Source organism: Sander lucioperca, chromosome 12 (genome assembly GCF_008315115.2).
Source record: "Sander lucioperca isolate FBNREF2018 chromosome 12, SLUC_FBN_1.2, whole genome shotgun sequence".
Lineage (NCBI taxonomy): Eukaryota > Metazoa > Chordata > Actinopteri > Perciformes > Percidae > Sander > Sander lucioperca.
Genome location: NC_050184.1, coordinates 38,029,484 through 38,049,744, shown reverse-complemented (window position 1 = coordinate 38,049,744; position 20,261 = coordinate 38,029,484). Strand labels below are relative to the sequence as shown.

The 20,261-nt window shown below is 41.0% G+C and overlaps 3 protein-coding genes across 3 annotated transcripts in view; 2 read left to right on the top strand and 1 right to left on the bottom strand.

Annotated features, from left to right (window-relative positions):
• The first annotated feature begins 2,091 nt into the window (after window positions 1–2,091).
• On the top strand, window positions 2,092–5,045 carry neurod4 (neuronal differentiation 4). The gene is made up of 2 exons (XM_031283801.2): window positions 2,092–2,346; window positions 3,234–5,045. Exon 2 carries the CDS (start codon window positions 3,240–3,242, stop codon window positions 4,302–4,304), a length of 1,065 nt encoding a protein of 354 aa, XP_031139661.1. The 5' UTR covers window positions 2,092–2,346; window positions 3,234–3,239; the 3' UTR covers window positions 4,305–5,045.
• A 5,653-nt stretch (window positions 5,046–10,698) lies between these two features.
• birc5b (baculoviral IAP repeat containing 5b) lies at window positions 10,699–13,093 on the bottom strand. The gene is made up of 4 exons (XM_031282743.2): window positions 12,844–13,093; window positions 11,581–11,690; window positions 11,026–11,143; window positions 10,699–10,924 (listed from the first exon to the last, which is right to left on the bottom strand). The coding sequence occupies exons 1-4, from the start codon at window positions 12,958–12,960 to the stop codon at window positions 10,835–10,837; spliced, it is 435 nt and encodes a 144-aa protein (XP_031138603.1). The 5' UTR covers window positions 12,961–13,093; the 3' UTR covers window positions 10,699–10,834.
• Window positions 13,094–18,354: 5,261 nt separating this feature from the next.
• znf385a (zinc finger protein 385A) overlaps window positions 18,355–20,261 on the top strand; it is a 61,152-nt gene continuing 59,245 nt past the window's right edge. Inside the window, exon 1 of the mRNA XM_031283795.2 lies at window positions 18,355–18,576. Within this exon, the coding sequence (XP_031139655.1) occupies window positions 18,564–18,576 (13 nt within the window). The 5' untranslated portion in view covers window positions 18,355–18,563. The remainder of the gene's footprint in view (window positions 18,577–20,261) is intronic.

The window sequence follows — 20,261 nt, the reverse complement described above, 5'->3', positions numbered from 1 at the left end:
TCTTCAAAAGTTGGTTGAGATCAGATGTGTCCACCGTGACCTCTTCCAGAAGGCTGGCTATGTATGTTACTGCTTAAATTCCCTCTCCGTTAGTCAGTCAGTCATTTGGGAAACTGATGGGGATTGTGGGAGGCTGCGAGGCTCCAATTCCCCATGCAGGCTGCAGGTGTGGTGTAGGCCATGCTCACACTCCTGTGACAGAGGGTAGTGCATGTGGGGGGTAGGGTGCATGTACCTGGGGACCTTTAAGCACATCACATTAGTCTAGAGTTGTTGCTGTACACATCGCATGGGGCAACACGCACGAACACACGCACACACACACACACACACACACACACACACACACACACACACACACACACACACACACACACACACACACACACACACACGCCTTTATGACCAGTACACTGACCAGGATTAGGGCCGTTAGCGAGGTGGATAAATGCTGTTTCAGCACGAGACATCATCTTGGGCAAGCGGTGACGCGTGAGCATCCAAGCAACAGATGCCCCCACCCCCAACGCTTCCTATATCCAGCCATCTGTTAGGGTCTGTTCAATAAATCGTTGGATAAGTGCCTGTTTTTAAGCGATGTTGCAGATTATCCACGTGAGCATATTTTATTTCTTAGAATGCATCGCACACTCAGAAACACGGAGAACCCTCAGTGCAGTTGGCAAAGTTCAGTTTATCTCAGTCTCGAACACAGCTGTGCGCAATCGCGCGCACAATGGGATCAATGCGGGGGCACGTGCGGCTCGCGAGACCCCGGCTGTCAATGGCCAGTGATGACAAAAGACCCCCACTGCGCTGCGGCTCGCCACGCACGAGGACAGGCGGGCGTTCATTATGCCGTGGTATTTGTAGTTAAAACTGGGGAAAATGCTCAATATTGAGGTACGATTAGCGTATAAACAATAAAGGCCTTAGTCGTCTGAAGGCCTGCACATATTGCGTTGAAAAGTCAAATATAAAAGTCATAAAAAAGTCTATTAATTGAAAATTAAAAACAACAACAAATAGGCATAATGAATAAACAAACTACAAACTCAAAATTAATTCTGTCTTGACAATGTATCTATTATTGATAGCTTCTTATTGTACGTTTACAATCGCCCCTGCCGGGGTCAGGTGATAAGCCTACCACAAAGTACCTGTCTGTTCATCATTGCACCAATCGATTCAATAATCAGATAGCCCTTGGGGGCAGAATATGACGCTAAAAATGGAAGAAAACAATTGAATCACTGGGTGAACAACGCACACACCTGCTCTCTGCACACTTAGCTGTCAACATCACTTAAATACGCACACATGGAGGAGCGTCTCTTTACTCGGCGAAGACCAGGCCTACACTGTGTTTAATTAAGTGGAACATTCCTAATCCAACCGACTAATGAAGAGATAAACAATCGATTAGGATGGTTAACGCATGGAATTTAAACAGAATAATTGTTTTTGTGTAGAGATGTATAATCTCGCTTTTATGAAAAGATGATGATGGGTTTACGAAAAAATGACACGTGATGGAAGGACAGAAATAGCCGACTGGCCATTATTTCTGCTGTTATAACAAACTTGTGCAGTGACACAACTACAATTTCTAACCAGGTTACATAATATCTTGTTACAAAATTGTAAAGAAGAGGAAAATACTGTAGGGTGAGGAGATCTCAGAACGATGGTGAAGAATATGCAGGTGTCTAGCCTAAATATTTTGGCAGATTATTAAGCAAATTGACGTTTGTGTGGTGCGGGTAAAATGATGATGAAAAACTGCCCAAGGCCCATGGATGTGTATAGATATATGCATCTGTACTGTAAGCTCCAATATACCATCAGATAAGCAACTGTGATCCCCACATCATTTATGATGGCCATATTATTAAAGTGTTTTCCAATGTGTGCGCATTTTCTGCACTGTCCCAAACACTCGGGACCTCCTGATTTACAAATAAAGCACTGTCTACACGTGCTCCCGGGCGCTCTCTCTCTCTCTCTCTCTGTCCCTCACTCATTCATTTACTGGGTGGAACTTCTGGCCACGAGCCCGCCACGCGCGTTTGGATAAATTGAAGGTGGGTGGGGCGCCTGAGGGAGGGGCTTACCCGGCTAAAGGCAAAGATATCAGCCCGGTCTTGCCATTTAGAGATGAAAGTTCCACGCGCACTCGTGGTTATCTGAATAAGCAGAAGAGTTTGGGACACTGGCGGATGCGCGAAGAGAGAAACGCAGCGACTCTGGAATAAAAATCACTCCGTTGCAGTTTTTTATTATTATTATTATTATTAACCTGGTCTTTCTGTTATTTTACGAAGAGCGAGCAGTAAATCCAAACAGGTGAGTTTACAATTATCAGTCCAGTAAAAAGAAAAATATCCAAAATAGATCTTATTTGGGAAACAAATTTGGCCTGCTAAACTCACTAAATTCAGCACATGCACTTTCGTTGCTTCCAGAGGGCAAAAGATCCACTAAAGGAATTTACAAGATGTATTGTTGATTTCAATCAGCTAAAATATGTGTTGCAGTGTTCATGTAGGCCTAATTATGTTCAGTAGCATATAGTCCAGACAATTGCGTGTCAAGTTCTAAATTCATAAATTACAGTAATGTATCCCACTTTTACGCACTAGTGCACAATAACTAACTAGGACATTTTTTTTTTCTATTAAAACAATAGCAAATTCACTTTTTTTTAAAAAGTAACATCTATTGCATTAATTCCTTTTAGCGTCAGGACTTTATTTTTGCAAGATGTCTAAAATGTAGAGATGTGGGCGGCTTGTCCCCATGTGTGCGGAGTTGTATGTTGCCTATTTAATCTTTGAGTTTTATATGCTGAGTAAATCCCGTCGTGTCCTAGATTGACAGCGTCTCTGTATAGCAACAGCATAACAGCAGGGGACCATTAATTCTAAAAACACAAGATACCACACTATAATGCATTTTAAATAATCGCAGGGTTTCTTCTTCTTCTTTGGTATTGTTAGAGCTACCAGCTCTTGAGTTAGAGGAGTGAGCTGTCCACACTGCAGTGCTGAAATGAGAGAACTCATTCTGTATTTCAAGGGTTAGGAGTTGCCAGGCTACCTGTTCCTGTCCATAATCAATCAATACAAAATTGTATAATTACATATACATTTTAGGAAGAAGCATCATACATTTACAGATTAACACTTAAGAATGCATCTGTTGGGTAACTAATTTTTGTGCTGTTTCCTCAGATCAAAATGATGACCAAACCATTTGGAAAGAGCGGGGATGTGAGTGAGCTGGTGAGCTCCCTTGGCTGGCTAGAGGATGAGGACGGCAGCTCTCAGGATGGAGAGGAAAGCCATGGCCTGACAGTAGGCAGCCGAATCCACTCTTGCACAGAACTGGGCAGTGAGGATATGGAGGAAGAAGAGGAGGAGGATGATGACGATAATGATGGGGAGATTGGACCAAATGGAGAACAGGCTCCCAAAAGAAGAGGCCCTAAGAAGAAGAAGATGACCAAAGCAAGACAGGAGAGGTTTCGTGCCCGGCGAGTCAAAGCCAACGCCAGAGAACGTTCACGTATGCACGGGCTTAACGATGCCCTGGAAAATCTGCGCAGAGTGATGCCCTGCTACTCCAAGACACAGAAGCTGTCAAAGATTGAGACTCTACGGCTGGCACGCAACTACATCTGGGCTCTGTCGGAGTCGCTTGAGAGTGGCCAGTCCCCTGAGAGCCATGGCTTTGTGGAGATGATGTGTAAAGGTCTGTCTCAGCCCACCAGTAACCTTGTGGCCGGCTGCTTGCAGCTGGGACCCAGTCCGATAATGCTCAACAAGCCGGACGACAAGTGTGGAGGCCCGAGGGTGGGTGGTGTGGGGGGTCAGGCTGGCCATCCCCTCAGCTATCCATCTCCAGGCCTTCCCAGCCCCCCCTATGGCTCCCTGGAGGCATCCCACCTCCTCCATATGAAGGGATTCAAGGGGCCTGTATATGACAACCCCTCCCCTAACGAGTGTAGCAGCGGCACCCCCCCATACGAAGGGCCCCTCACTCCCCCCCTGAGCATCAGTGGCAGCTATGCCCTGAAGCAGGAGCCCTCTCCCCGTGAGACAGAGAGCTACACACCCCACCCTGGCCACCATGCCCACTACCTTTCGTCTCACCATTACCCCACTCCCACGACTGGCGGCCTACCAGGGGGCCCTCAGGGCCACCCACTTTTTCAAGCTTCACGCTATGAGCTGCCTCTGGATGTGGCCTTTGACTCCTTCACTCCCTCTCACCTGCTCGCCTCTCAGATGGGCAGCATGTGACCATGAACAGTTGAGAGGACCAGTGATTGACTGCTGGCCAGGCCAGAAGCACTGCTCTTGAATGAACTGCTGTAAAAATGATGGCTGTGGTACCGACTGTAGATAAATGGTCTGCATTATGTTGTCTTGTACTCTGGGAGAGCACTGAATGCAGAGAGAGACTCACCATCTCAACTCAATCTACCTGATACAAACACGCACCCATAACTTTTAATATTTTATTTATTATTTTTTGTTATGATTATGTTATTTGGATTCTTCTTATTTCAGTTGTTAAGGAGTGACTAAATATTTTACCAAATCAGATATTCACACTAAAGCATTACACAGGTGTTTCAAGTGGACAAGAACATAACTTTTTTTAGATCTACCTGTTTGCATATGAAAAGAAATAGAACAAAAAGTCATCTAGTCTTACCCTAAACTGTGCACTGAGGCCTAAAGCCAGTGTCTCCATGGCCATAAGAAAAAGCAATACATTTATTTATATCTGTATTTAATATTTATTTTTAAACGTCTTTATCTTTTTATTTTTTTTCTCAGCACAATTTTTGTTTCACTGTCTTCTTGGTTTTGTTGTCAGTCACTAGCAGCTGTACTGTATTTATTTTATTTATTTGAAGTCTTCCAGGTATTAGTTTATTTGGTGTCACAATTTGTCATACTGTACTGTGTAAATATTTTGCTGTTTCGCACTTAATTGAATAAATATTCTTATATTATATGCTATTTCCATAGTAACAATATTTGCCATGTGTTTTCTTCCGTTATCCTGTAGTTGAATATTAGTTCAACAGAAAGTTCATACAATCTCTCCCAATAATATAGGGTACCTATATGCAGCTCCAATACATCAATTCAAGTGGATATCAGTTTATTATTTATAATGTAGTGAGGCTTCCATCGTAATAGAATTCTTAATGCATTATTACAATTGCATTGTGAAATACTTCAAACCCTACTTAATGCACCACAAGTCAGAAGAGTAATTTTGATTATTTTCTGTAATCTCACAACAAAATCCAAATGAAGTAAATACGTTCCAATTTTTTTTCAAATTATTGTAATCATTAATCATTAACCAGCTCATACCTTATGAAAAGTTCCTTTTGCACACGGTCAGTTTCAGGTGTATTTACATGAAACATGAACAAATTCAAATGGATTTTAAGTGGCTGAGTTTCATTTTCCAATAACGAACATGGACAAACTTCTATCAAAAATAAAGACAAAGGTGCTATAATAAAAGGACATTTCTGTGGCAATAGAGATCATGTTACACAGGATGTATGTGTGTGTGTGTGTGTGTGGCTTGCTATGGGGTTTCTATCAGGTCAGGCGGGAGGCTTTTGTGGGCCATGGGAAAACAGCTCCGGGAAACAGGTGAAAGTGTCAGAGGCTTTTCGTTCGTTCTCTCTCCCACATGTCCCATTTTCCCATCTAGCTCAAGCCAAACACTGTAGGGCAAGAGCTCATTTTCAAAGAATTCATCCACATTAACTCAGACAGAAAAGCACCAGATTTCTGTTCAGAGACACAGCATATGAATACGGATGTTATAAATCTAATAATCAGGCTTTTTCTTTCAATATTATTTAGAAAATAATGCAACCTTAACTGATAGTACACATAAAATCTTTAAGTTGGAGGAAATAAACTATACAGTATTCTGACGCTGATTTCCAGATCAGCTCAAACTGGCAAGGTGCACAGCACATTTGTATTACTCAACTAACGACAAAAGCCAGTTTTGACTTTAATGATTGCACTTGAAAAAAAAACAAAGAACAGGGTGGCAGAGTGTGAGATGAAGAGGTAAGAGCAAGAGGTGTGTTCAAGTGTGTCTATTATTGTGGTTCTTCAAGCAATTGTCAGAAGGGGAAGGTGCCTCAGAGGCTGTTTGCCAAGAGCACTCCCCCCCCCCTCTTCAGCTACCTCTCCAAAGGGTTGTCTTTTCCAGTCGTGGCAACAGTGGAGAAAGACTGGAAGAGAAAAAGGGAACGATTGTTTTACTGGGCGCCACTGGTCCATTGTGAACGCAGCCTGTTCTTTCTCTTGACCTGTGACCTGTATTGTTGTGGGGCTTCTCGTTTGGGGCGGGCAGACAGCTGGGGGAACTGCGGGGGGGGCTGATGGACAGCTGGGCCAATTTGGGGGGAGAGAGAGGGAGAAGAGAGTGAGAGCATGAGAGAGAAAAATGGGAATTTGTATGTTGAGGGCAAAAAGGAGAAGAGGAAAGAGAAAAAAAGGGCAGAAGAGGTGACCAAGGTCCTTGCCCCCTATTCACAAGTTTGTCCTCTCTGCTCCTGTGTGTCAGTCTTGGCATATGACACATAGCTTTACACACAGGCAGACACTTGGCCTGTGAGAAAGTACTGGCAGAGTTAGCTGGCGTACACCCTCTTTGTGCCTTTGCTGTTTTGCTATGGCAAAAAAACGGTGGGGGGCAGCGCTTGGATTATCCTCCTGAGTCCAAATACATGAGTGGGTGGATTTAGAAATAATCCACGTAAATTAACTCTGGATACAAGATTACAAAACGGAGATGCAGGACAGTCTGGAGATTGGGGCATGGCGAGAGACAGAGAGTGTTTGACATGGAACAATTTAGGAAGACAGAAATATATGCATTTCATAAGCTTAAAATAGTTTAGGGTTAATATTTTTTAATAAGTGTGTACTTCACCTGTTCAAATAAGAACATTTAGCATGTTAAAATGATAAAAAGGAATGTATTGTGTAAAAGACTTGAAAAAGTGCAACACAAAAATCCTGACTTTTAGTACAGGCCACAAATACAGATTATGTATACCAAGTGGCTTTCATCTATGATAAGGGCATGAGGGCCTTTTAATGGGAAGGGAACACATGCTCTGTCATGCCATCTTGGCTGAGACGGCAGGCAGCATAGCGCGACCTGTGGTTCAATCCCCTGGGAGAGTGAGGTCATGTCAGATATCCACCCACAGAGAATTAATGGTGCAGCACTCCAACTCAAGTCCTAAACTTTTGTAGTTTTTTATCTTTATATACATTATACAGACAATGCCAACAGCATGAACCCTAATGGCAACATCAAATTGACGTTAGTTCATTTTGGCAGGAGGTTGGCATCACTAACAAAAAAGAAAAAAAAAAACTAAAATCAGAGATAGATTTTTGTAGTGCAGATTGAAGCTTGGTCACGTTCCCTCTCGTGCTTATATTTTTGTTTCTGTGTGCAGCACACTTAATCCACTGGCCAAACAAGAGTGCCTCCCACTAAAATGAAAAGGTCCTGATCCATAGGAGCTAGATAGGAGGGATAAAGCATTGTGATTAAGATTGTATTAATGGGGCCATAGGAGGCTGGAAGGCTTTAATCAGTGTCTGTGTGCCGGTAATCCCTCTGCCTTTAAGCTGGGGCGGACACAGTGATCCCCCTCCTCTTGGGGGGGGGGGGCGCGCGCGCGCACACACACACACACACACACACACACACACACACACACGTTGAGCACCCCAAAACAGAGACGGCCTAGACTTAGAGGAGCAGCTGGAAGAAGAAAGACTCAGGAGATGCATGAGAAAGATGTGGGAAAAGACAGAAGAAAACAATGAAACATGGCAAGGCTGGCGTAATAAGATGTAGGGATTGGGTTGGTCACGGTCACCATGGTGGAAGCAATTAAATATAAATTAATAAAAACTTCAAAAAGGTATCCTGAACTTGGTTCCATCTATTACAGGACCACATTACACAAAACTGAACTCCAGTGAGACAGGAATAGAATTAATTCCAACTTAATATCCAATGATGGTTCTCTACATCAACAGGTCTTTAAATAAAAACGCCGCTGTTAACCCTGTAAAAAAAAAATTAGGGGGAGTTATAAACATCAAATAATTATGATATTATGGTCAGATAAAGGATGCTTAACAAAATGATGTAACGTGACAGCTTATTATACCAATGCAAGAGAAAAAGAAAAAAGGAGATGTACATGGGAGGGGAGGAAAGAAGGCAGCTCGTAGACTCATTACCTATGGGAGTGTGTGTAAAGGTGACATTGTGCATGAGAATAAGGGGTGGTCCTTCTCCTCCCAGAGTTCTGAGAGTGTTAGGGTGTAGGAGTTAAAGAGCTTCTAATGGGATCTGGATGCTGTCGTGTTTACCCTGTAACACCCCCCCCCCCCCTCCTGCACGCCCCCTGCATTGTGGAAGTTGCTGGGCTTTGGGACACCACAATGGGCTGAGTGTAGGGACAGATGGAGGTCCTTTTCGAACAGGGCACAAAACACAGCCAAGGTAGGAGGGCCATGGGGTCTGCGAGAGCAAGCAGCCAGCATGCCCTACTGCCATAGACGTGGGAGAACAGAGGTGGAGGAGGGAGAGGAAAAACTGAAAAGGGGATTCCTAATTATAATGCAAGGAACAGTGCAACTTTGAGAGTCCCTTTAGCTCTGGTAATCGGTCAGTAAATTCAGCATGATCTAGACACATTCACATGGCTTTAATTCAGGATCACTGTGCAGTCTAGACTTCTATCATTTGGCCTGTAAACATGTCAGCCTTTATAATCATTTAAACTATTTGTGTATTCTCAGTACTTTTCAGAGTGGAACAAGCCAGCAAAACAAAAAGAAAATTTAAAATTCTTACTCCGATGTGATTAGCCATTCCTGTAAGCGCTGTTAATTAAGAGTTAAACCAGGTCAGGCGAGAGGGCAAATGCTGATGTCATTCATTTAGGGCTGTGCAGTGTATATGGAGTATCAGGGGAGAGGGTTTGGTGATAGATGCTGATGAGCAGAAGCATTGGAGGAGGGTAGAAGGAGGTACCAGTCGCAGGAGCAACAGATGGGGCCTGATGGAAAGCTCAGGTTGTAAACTCTGTTGGGAACATCTGTCCGTTTGTCCATCTGCTACACTCACTGTTTAGTTTGTTTAGCAGAAATTCATTAATTAGAAAACTGCAGTAGAGGCTACTGGTGCGCCCTTTGTCACAGTATGTTATTTAGATCAGAAGACAACCAAATCCATTTGCAGTAGTGCAATGCATTTTCCTATTAACGTAATGATTAATTCTAAATACATTTTATGGGTTTATACTTAACTGCTATAAAACTAAGCTCCCACCTCAGTTATGATCCAATCAAATCAACAGTTTCGCACCATTCCCACAGATAAGCCCATCTATCACATCTGTTCTGCTCAGGGATAAAAGTGACACCATGCCATTCTCTTTGTTCATTTTCTGGAGCACACACAAATAAGTGGATTGACATGGGATGCAGATATAAACCCTGATTAGAGTTACATTAGCAATTACTGTAAACAAACTCCGTATAATCTGTGTACTTGTGCAAATTCAACACCACCTAACTAAATGTCAAAACCAACAGCTCATCATTAAACTGTTTGGAATTTGTACCTGGTACATTTAGTGGATCTTCCTCTACTACAGGACGGCTACATGCATCTAAAATTTTCATTTTAGATACTTTTGGCTATGACAGCAAAACAGTGAATGACTGAGGGAATATCTCCCTAACAGCATTACTTTAAGAGCATAAAAACACCCTAAAAACTGAAGCATACCAGTTTCATTAGAAATGTTACATCACCTATGGGTATTTTACTTTGTCTCTTCAATTTGCTCTGCAGCGAGCGGATAAAAGGAGAATTAAACAGCTGATCTAGGCTCAGTGGCCAGAGTGTTACATTAGACATTAATCCAGAACAGTGAAAGGTTGGAGAATGGATAGCATCTTTTAATCCTGCACTCCATCCACCCAAACCTCCTATCAGACACAGGGAGAGACTGGCGCAAACTGAGCCCAACATCCTCTTTCTGCTACACAAGACATCAGACACCAACTTTGGCAAAGATTAGTGTTCAACCTTTGTTCTTGAAATGCTAAATAAGAGGAGGTACACAATACAGTGTAACAGAGCTTTCTTGAAGTAATCATTGCATGAGCACATTTTCCCACAATTTCCATTGTCAGCATCAACATTCTTAAGGGTTTCCTAAATCTCAGCCCTGCTCACAGGGTAAGGCAAGTGTTCTGGTGAGTGCTCTCAGTGCACACTGTCCCCCTATATGTAACAGATGTTAGTGGGGCAACAGTTGGTATTGAAAGGGAGGGGCTTCAGGCCATCTGTCCAGGGTCAAGGTTTGAAAAGGGGTGGTAGAGATGGTGGCACGTTCAGGAAAATGGTAAGTTTTGCTTGAAAAGAGGGAATATAGCCCACATTGTAATCCTGCTCAATGTGTGCTTTCATTTCAAATTGCCTTTGTGAAGGTTTTGAGTGCGAGTTTGGGAACTCCAGAAAGTGTCTGACATGGGAAACCTGCAGCTTTAGTGCAAAAGCACCATCTTGTGGTTAAAGACAATACTACAAACAAAGTGTAATATTCCTCACAACTTTATTGATATATTAAACTGACATTGCATCAAAACTATTGAGTCAAGAGTATAGGCTCATGCTACACTTTATATTAGTGTGGCAATATAGTCACAATATATAGACAGTAAGTTTGATTTCAAACATATAGAGACTGAGCTTTAAGGCTGTCAAGTGAATGGTCAATGAGATCCCGCAAACATGCCATCTTCTTATGACAAACCTTTTTCTGAGAAAAAAAACAAACAAACATGAACAACCACTGCATAAGTATTTGAGCAAAACCTCACCTCATTGCATATAATCTACACAGATATTTGGGACACTTACAATGAAGACCTTTAGCCTCTCCCTTTCCTTATGACAGAATTCAGCCACAGTCAGCTCAGTGAAGTCTTTCTGCATGTTTAAGAATCCACAGTTAGGGGAGCGTTTTACGTGTTCAGACCTGGGCAGAGAAAATGTTAAGAAATGAGTTGAAGGCAGAACCTCTGAATGTGGCACACAGAGGAATGTAAAAGTGGAAGTAAATCTAGCTCAATCGTAAAATCAAAAAACACCATAAAACTTAAAATTATAAAATTTGGCATTATACTACTCGAGAGAAACCGCTACACTATTTGCTTCCAGGTAGGTTTTTTTCTTTTAATAATAGTAATCAACTTTATGTGGCCATTTTTCCATTTTCAGTATCTATATTAATGTACTCAATATAAAATTAGTCTTGTAATTGCCATAGGTAACAGTGATACAGATGAAAATAATCTCAGATCTGAAGCAATACTGCACCACCTTATACTACTGCTGCAGGCATACTATTATCCGTTTACATTAAGGTAGACTAGTAAAGGTAAGGGCCTGAGGAAGTTGACATGCTTTATTTACCAGGGATCATCATCTGGCTCCCAGCCCTCAAGCTCGATCAGACAGAAGAAACAGCTAGCAACATCAGGCTCATTCTCACTGGGGCAGTGGACAAACCCTGCCGTGGCCATCTGCAAAGACAAACGCATCAGCAACGGATGCCTTAATGTCAGTAGCATACTGTAAAATAAAACCCAAGCACTAAATTAAGGAATTGTATGAGCTGATTAACTTAATGACAAATGTGACAAGTGCATGAACAAAAAAAAAAAAAAGACCATAGCTGCAGGTAGATTAGGGTCAGTGAGAATGAAACCAGCAGAGGATGGGTTAAGAGTTAAGAGCTGTTAAATGGCATATAGTGTTGCTAATCAAGTGAGGTGTCAGCAGCCCATCCATCATGACAAGACTAGGGTGGGCAAAGGGAAGGGTCTGTGCACTGGACACCTGATGCAATGAAACTAAATCTGACACCTGCTTAGCTGTACATCACTGCCACAGCCTCAAATAACAGACTGTTGTATAATATTGCGTAACTTTGGAGTATAAACAAGGTCGGAATATATCCCCATTATTCATCAGCCATAGTCATGTACTTTGTAGGTTAATATAAATTGGGGGTTTTCTAAGAGCTCAAGAGCTGTCTGACAATCCTGCGTAAATTTAAGAGAAAACATCACAAATGAACCCAGTCTGACCTCCTGCTAGCCCTGTCTCGGTTTTAAAAGTAGTTAGTGCCTTCCAGTAGTGGAATATAACTAAAAACATTTACTCAAGCACTGCAACTTAGTACAATTTTGATGTCCTTGTACTTTACTTGAGTATTTCCATTTTATGCTATTTTATATTTTTACTCCACTATTTTTTTTGGAAGCTAACATTGTGCTTGTTACTCTAACGCCAAGCTTTAGTTACATCGCAGAATCAGATTAATACATCAACTAACATTATGTTTTATTATGGCTTAAGATACTCTGCAGTATATGTAGCATAATGACTACATTTGGTATATGTTGATGCCAATACTTTTACTTAAGTAAGATTTTAAATGCAGTAGGCTACTTTACTTGTAAGTATTTTTGCACTGTGGTATTGCTTTAACTTAAGTAAAAGATCTTCCACCATTGATGCTTTCATTGCAGACAAATTCCCCTCTTGATTGTGCCAGTGCACTTAAAAAAACAAACAAATTATCAATCATAAGTATTTTTATTAAATATTTCTGAAGGCATTTTATAATCCAACAACTCTTCTTTAAGCTTCAAAACACAGCGGCCTTCTTACCTTTTCAGGTGTGCAGTTACATTCCTCTCTAAATGGCCAGTCTGAAAAGCTTTGTTCGCGTAAATCATGACTGTACATTTTGTCATATGAGTAAAACCTGGTTGTCAATACATCCATGCTGACCGTATCTTAAGCAAAAACAGGCTTAACTTAATTTTATACACGGTGTGGTTATCGAGGTGAACATATGCTTCCACAGGTGTTTTCAGTTTGACTGATTAAACTCTGCGCAGGTTCAAGGTGGGCGGGGCTCTGATGGGTAAGGTCACCAGCTAGACTTCATCTACAAGAGTCATTATGGTAATTCACACACTACAGTGGAACGCCAGAAGCCTCATAGCTAATGGTCAAGAATTTAAAAAGTATCTTCACGAATTTGATGTAGTTCCAGATGTAGTATGTGTACAAGAAACTTGGTTACGACCCCAACTAGATTTTGTTATACCAGGGTTCAGTTCTTTAAGGTATGATAGGCCTAATAATGGTGGAGGGTGTGCTACTTTTCTCAAAGATGGGCTGGCATATAGGGAGCTCCCGTGCCCAGAGGATATGGAGTGTATAATGGTTTAGATTTGTAGTCCAAGGAAAGAGGGTCATATTAAGCTGATCAATTTTTATAACCCGTGCAAAACTTCAACTGTTGACAGATTAAATGAAATGGCAGGGACTGTATACAGGAAAGAAATATGGTGTGGCGATTTTAATGCACATAACAGCTTATGGGGTAGCAATCACACAGACCATAATGGGAACATAGTTGAAGACATGATGGAAGAAAGATTATTGGTATGCCTTAATAATGGACAGGGTACAAGAATAGATGTGAATAGGGGCAATACATCATGTTTGGATATTTCACTGGTATCAGACAGTTTAGTGAATACGTGTGAATGGCATGTTAAGAGTGACTCTACCATAGGCAGTGACCATTTCCCAGTTCTCACTGTAGTTAATACGGACATTTGTATCCAAGAAGGGGTTAGATGATTAGATGGAAACATAGAAGACTGCACAAAGCAAATTACAGAACACATTTTGAATGCAGCATCTTTGAGTATTCCACAAAGAACAACAAAGGGAAGAAAGAAAGTGGCACCTTGGTGGAATGAGGAATGTAGCAGAGCTGTAAAAGAACGAAACAAGGCATTTAGAGCACTGAAGAAGAATCTGTCACGAGAGAATGTTGTGGATTATCAAAGGAAAAGGGCAGTGGCACGTAGGACAATTAAATATACAAAAAAGAGAAACTGGAGGGAGTTCTGTTCCAACATACGTAGAGGAGTAGAGTTAGGGGATATATGGTCTATGTTCAAGAGAATGAGTGGGAAAAGGATGTCGGTTAAAATTCCAGTTTTGATTGATGGGGAGACGGTGGTAGTGTCAGATAAAGGTAAGGCAGAAGTGTTAGGAAGGTCATTTGTGGTAGCGCATAGTGGTGATCACCTTATTGTTATTCATAAGCAGCAGAAAGAAATTGCTCTTAGAGAGAATAAGGATGTGAAGTTGAAAAGGGAGGCTAGTATGTCAACACTGGATGTGGATTTTACTATGTCTGAACTCAACATAGCTTTGCTAGGCACTGGATATACAGCTCCAGGACAAGACCAATTATGTTATGCCATGTTCCGACAGCTACCAGTAGAATCATGTCAATTGATATTAAAACTCTTTAATAAAATTTGGAGGGATGGAATAATACAGAATAGTTGGAAAAGTGCAGTAATACTACCGTTTAACAAACCTGGTAAGGACCCAGCTAATCCAGGTAACTATAGGCCCATAGCTTTGACATCTCACTTATGCAAATGGATGGAGAGGATATTAGTTCGCCGGATATCTCATATATTGGAGCAGAGAGGATTACTGACTAATGTACAAAGTGGATTTCGGAAAGGACGCTCCACAACAGATGCTCTAGTTAGGGTCAGTAATGAGGTGGAAAAGGCATTGAAAATGAAAGAGCTTATGACAATAGTGTATTTTGACATTGAAAAGGCATATGATACCATGTGGAGGGAAGGACTGCTTATTAAACTTACTAGTATGGGTATTGGAGGAAGGTTGTATAATTGGATTATGGACTTTTTGACAGGTAGGAAAATTAGAGTTAAGGTTGGATCAGAGGTGTCTATGTACTTCAATGTGGGCAATGGTATTCCCCAGGGGAGTGCAATTAGCCCTGTATTGTTCAATATAATGATAAATGATATTTTCTCAAACTTAGATGGATGTATCAAATCAGCACTATATGCGGATGATGGGGCCATTTGGATGAGAGGAAGGAATGTGTCTTATGTAGTAGAAAATATTAGGAAAGCAATAAGGAAAGTAGAGAAGTGGTCATATGAGTGGGGATTTAAGATATCGACAAGCAAGTCCTGTTACATGATGTTCACAAAGAAGCGCAAGTACCATGCTGAAAAACTAACATTATATGAGCTGCCAATAGAGAAAGTCAATGAATTTAAGTACCTGGGTTTATGGTTTGATAGTAAGTATTCATGGAAATCACACATAAAGCACTTGGAAACTAAATGCAAAAAGGTTGTAAATCTTCTAAGAGCTGTGGCCGGATGTGACTGGGGTGCAGACAGACGGTCATTAATTGACATATATAGGGCATGTATGAGGTCATCAATAGATTATGGTTGTGTAGTTTATGGAGCAGCGGCGAAAACAATATTGGAAAAAATTAATAGATTACAATATAGAGCATTACGTGTGTGCATTGGAGCTATTAAGTCAACCCCCATTAATGCAATACTCATAGAAGCAGGAGAGACACCTCTGGAGTTGAGAAGAGAGAAACTTGCGCTGGCATATTGGATCAGATTAAAAGGTAGTGGAAAAGAGAACCCTACAAAAGAGTCAATACAGGAATGTTGGGAGTATTCCATGTTTCAGGGACTTGGGTTTGGATGGATGAGGGAAGAGAGCGTGAGGGAATATGGAATGGAAGCTTTAGATTTCACCATGACCAACCCTGTTAGTAACATTCCACCATGGCTGTTTCCAGACGTAAAGACCGATATTAATATCCTGGAAAAGAAAAGAGAATGGAGAATGGAGGAAGTGGGAGTTAAAACAAGCATTTACCTGAGACACAGTAACTATAATTATTTAAAGATTTACACAGACAGATCCAAGAACAAACAGGAATGTGTGGGAGTTGGAATATATATCCCAGAATTTAAAGTTAATCTCTCCAAAAGATTGTCTGACCAGTTATTGGTATATACAGCAGAAATGGTGGCAGCCATCATTGCATTACAGTGGGTTGAAGAGGTCAGACCTGATAGGGTGGTGCTATGCACAGACTCTTTAGCTGTCATAAAAAGCATACAGTCCATGACATCTGTCAGAGAAGACCTACTAATGGAACTTTATCACAGTTTGCTAAGATTACACCGGGGTGGCATAGACGTTCAGTTTTGTTGGGTTCCGGCACATGAGGGGGTAAAAGGGAACAAGGATGCAGACAAACTGGCTAAAGAGGCATTACTAAAGGAAATAACAGTTCCTATTCCACTAGGAAAAGGTGAAGGAAAAGCGGTGGTTAAGAAGAAAGGCCTTAAAATATGGCAGAAATGGTGGGAGGATGACAAAAAAGGAAGGAGATATTATAAAATACAAAAATCTGTCAGTATAAAGAATTATACGGAAAGGACCAGGAGGGAGGAAATTATAATGACAAGACTCAGGGTGGATCACACAGGACTGAATGGCACCTTGTTTTTAATGGGATAGTGAGAACTGTGAAAACTGTGGGGTTTAAAATGCTGAACATATAATATTGTATTGCACATTGCATGAGGTGGAAAGACAGGTGTTTAAAGATAAGGTTCAGAAGGCAGGGCGGGAGTTGACTCTGATAGGGATACTGGGATCAGAAGGGGAGGGACAGGAGATCAGGATCACCAGGAAGGCGTTATTTAAATTTTTAAAAGCTGCAGGGTTGTTGAGTAGAATTTAAAATAATTGTACAATGACACGATGATACACACTCCAGCACAGTAGGTGCCGGTATGCACCTAAAAGTTGTTTGCAATCTGCCATTAAATAAGAGAAGAAGAAGAAGAAGAAGAAGAAGAAGAAGAAGAAGAAGAAGGTACAAGCAGCAAGTAAAGCAGCGCCGAGCTCCGAGTCCAGTCATATTTCTACTATTAAACAGTTTTTTAATGTTCTCTTGGTCTCATTTCATTACTTCACATTTCAAATGTGTCTGTTCTGTTTGGTATATTCCACATCTGAGACGACTACAAGTCAGCCTGAGGGATTAGTTGTTTGTGTGTTTGAGGAACTTAACTCCCCCTGTTGGCAATTCAGAGAAATGCAAGGACGTTGTTTGCTGTAGTGATTACTTTATTATTTCTCTACTTCTGTCTTGTTATGCAATGAACTATCCAAAAGAGACTTAGTTCAAATCTATGTTGAAGGTATTCTTATTCTTTTCAGGCTTGAATTATAGTTGTCAGCTGATCATTTTAAGTAATGTAAAAGGAAACATAGACATAATAGTCAGGAAGTGATCTGTCCAATTTAATAGTTTGTGGTGTAAACTTTACTAGCCTGTTTATGACTGTGAAAGACAGGAACAGTCCTGGTGCGCAGTGTGTCCCTGTAACACTACCCCTCAGGCCCTTGGGTGCTGAAATGTGCTTACAACCGTAATCTGCTGTCCTTTTCCCCTTCTAACCTTATCTTCCAGCAGAGTGCCTGGGGTAGCGCTGAGACGCAGTATGCCTCTAATAATCGGCACCCCTCTGAGGGGCTGCAGTGTAAGGGCTTATTAAGCAGTAGGCCTGGAGTGAATTGGACAGTACATTTGATGTCATGTTAGCTTCAAGTAGCCTGTATGGTGGGTGGCTGCTTACTGCAGACAGTGCAGAATAACATCTAGCTCTGAATTTACACGTGTGTGTTACTGTTCTCACTCAGCATATTTTCGTATGTTCAAATTTTTTCGCTGTTTCTCTCAACATTGCTGCACCATAGGTGTAAGGTTTATCAGTTTGCCCTCCTTCATTCCCAAGTTTTGTGCTAAAAGTGGTCGTCTAGTTACACCAGTGAAATGTTTTTGTAGATGAGAGCTTCAGCAATAAAGGCTGAGGTTATTTACAGAGGTTTTAAATGTGTCTTTGTTACTCTCCCTCTTCTACTGGGTGGTCCTTTATGAGAGACAGTTTTGAAACAGTTTTGACTGTTAGAGAACTTTGTGTTGTACCACAAATCATATTTTCATAGGTTGGCATTTCTGTGTCTTGCTTTTAGTCCTCATGCCTTCATTGACATTTGATTCTTCCTCCCCTCATCGCCTTCCTGCTACTTCAATGTCTGCTCTCTCTTTCTCCTGATACAACTGCCCTCATCTGTTAAAGTTTTCACACAGGGCTGAGAGTGAGAGAGAGAGGGAGGGAGGAGATAGGATGTAGAGAGGTGGAGGGTAGGTAATAGAGGCAATGTGTTTGTGGTCTCTATTTCCACATGACCTTCTGGCGTGGGCATAAGGCTATGTTGTTTGCATATGCAGCTTTTGGAATCTTTTCGAATTAATGAGATCAGTTAAGAATCTTTCCTGTCATTTTTCTTCTACCTGAATAGCCCTGACTAGTTTCGTGCTGGGAAGGACTTCACAGAGGAAATAGTTGTTTCTCAGTGTGTCTGTCAAAGGTTGGAGATTGAACTCACTCAGCAAGAGCAGCAGGAGGACTAGAGGTGCAATGTGGAGCACAGGTAAGATTACCATCTACTGCTACTGTATCTGTCTGCTTTTAGTTAAAGTGATGCTATACTGTCTCTATCGGGAGCAAGAAATACATATTTTTTTTGCTCCCAAGTAGTGTATATGTACAGTCAGTTCCTTGTCGTGTGAGTTTCTGGTGGTATAAATATGCTTTGATGAAGCACAGACATTTACATTTCTTTAAATTAATTATTGGACAAATCTTCATACTGAGTCCCTGTGGAGCTCACAACTGTCCTGACAGCTCCACCTGTCTTCTGCTGCACTCAAACCCAGACTGACTCACTGTCTTCTAAAATACACACAGCATTGTGTAATTAAGACAAGGATACATTCCTTGTCTTAATCTCAAAGCCTAAAGTATTTAATCAAGCAGGAGCAGCACAACAGAAATTATAGTGAAGTTTCAACTATTATGAGCTGCAAGAAGTTATGGCGCAAATGTGTGATATGAATGTGGTTGGAAAGAAAGACGTCCTGTCCTTTGGTGCTGGTGTAAAACTGTCAGGGACATGTGAGAGTGTGACAGTCAACATCAACATTCTCCATCTCTGTAGGCAAGCGTGGATTCACAGGACAGGCACACCCACCTGTGTTCACACATCCACGAACCCTTAAAACCTCAAACAGTCTCTCTATTTCCTTTTCTCTCTGTGAAGCTTTATTTATATGCCATTTTCTTTTCAAAAAGCATGTTGCTATAGCGTAAACGTAAGCATAAATGTAGGGCTGCAACTAATGATTAATTTTATTATCAATTCTTTTCGTGATTAATCAATTAGTCGTTTGGCTTACAAAATGTCAGAAAGCAATGAAAAATGGTGATCACAATATCCTAGAGCACAAGGTGACGTCTTGGAATGTCTTCTTTTGTCCGACCGACATTTGAAAACCCAAATATGTGTACTATAATGTAAGACCAAGAGAGCCTGAAAACCTCCAAAAATTTAAAAAAATAATTTTAAACGAGGAATTGATTGTGAAAATAGATAAATATTCTCTTGATCCTTAATCATTTAGTCATTGCGTACTGTAAAAGAATTGAAACAATTAGTATCCGATAGCACTTAAATAAAGTGAAAAACACATAATAAACATAATATAAAGTAGGAAAGAATGTTACATGACGAAATGTATTTACAGTATAACAAGCAGTATATATGTTTCCCAGTAAATATGGGGACATTTATTTTTTTATGCATGAATTCCATTAGTTTGTTTATTATGCAACACAAATCCCATTTGTATCCCCCTTCATTTGTAACAATAAAAATATCTTGATTTATAAAAATCTTTCCTGGGGAAACAATTAATGCACAAGAAACATACTGCACAGCTACCACATTTCCTGCACATGTCCACACCTGATCAATACTCTAAATTTAGTGAAATGATTATCCCTCACAGTTGCAAACTGATATTCTCAACTGTCAGACTTGCAGGCTCAGGCCACTTCAAGGGGAATGCAGAGGTCCTTTCGTTTACACTGAGCTGGCTTGTTATGTGCTATGCATGCTCTTAAAGTTGCAGTAGGTAATTTATTTTTGGCGTCAATGGGCAATAAATTCATAATACCCTTTCAGCATATTGTAATTCAAGTGGTTTTTCAGGCTTTAGAGAATCTAGCCATCACAGGAGACTATGGCCAATCACAGGTCATTTCAGAGAGAGAGAC

What these genes read in the sequence shown, in the direction of transcription:
- birc5b (XM_031282743.2), bottom strand. Translation starts at nt 12,960, where the DNA reads ATGGATGTATTGACAACCAGGTTTTACTCATATGACAAAATGTACAGT. An exon ending in GAGCCAGATGATGATCCCTG is followed by an intron (nt 11,144 to 11,580) that starts GTAAATAAAGCA and finishes TTCTCTGCCCAG; the next exon opens with GTCTGAACACGTAAAACGCT. An exon ending in AGAGGCTAAAGGTCTTCATT is followed by an intron (nt 10,925 to 11,025) that starts GTAAGTGTCCCA and finishes TTTTTTTCTCAG; the next exon opens with AAAAAGGTTTGTCATAAGAA.
- neurod4 (XM_031283801.2), top strand. Translation starts at nt 3,240, where the DNA reads ATGATGACCAAACCATTTGGAAAGAGCGGGGATGTGAGTGAGCTGGTG.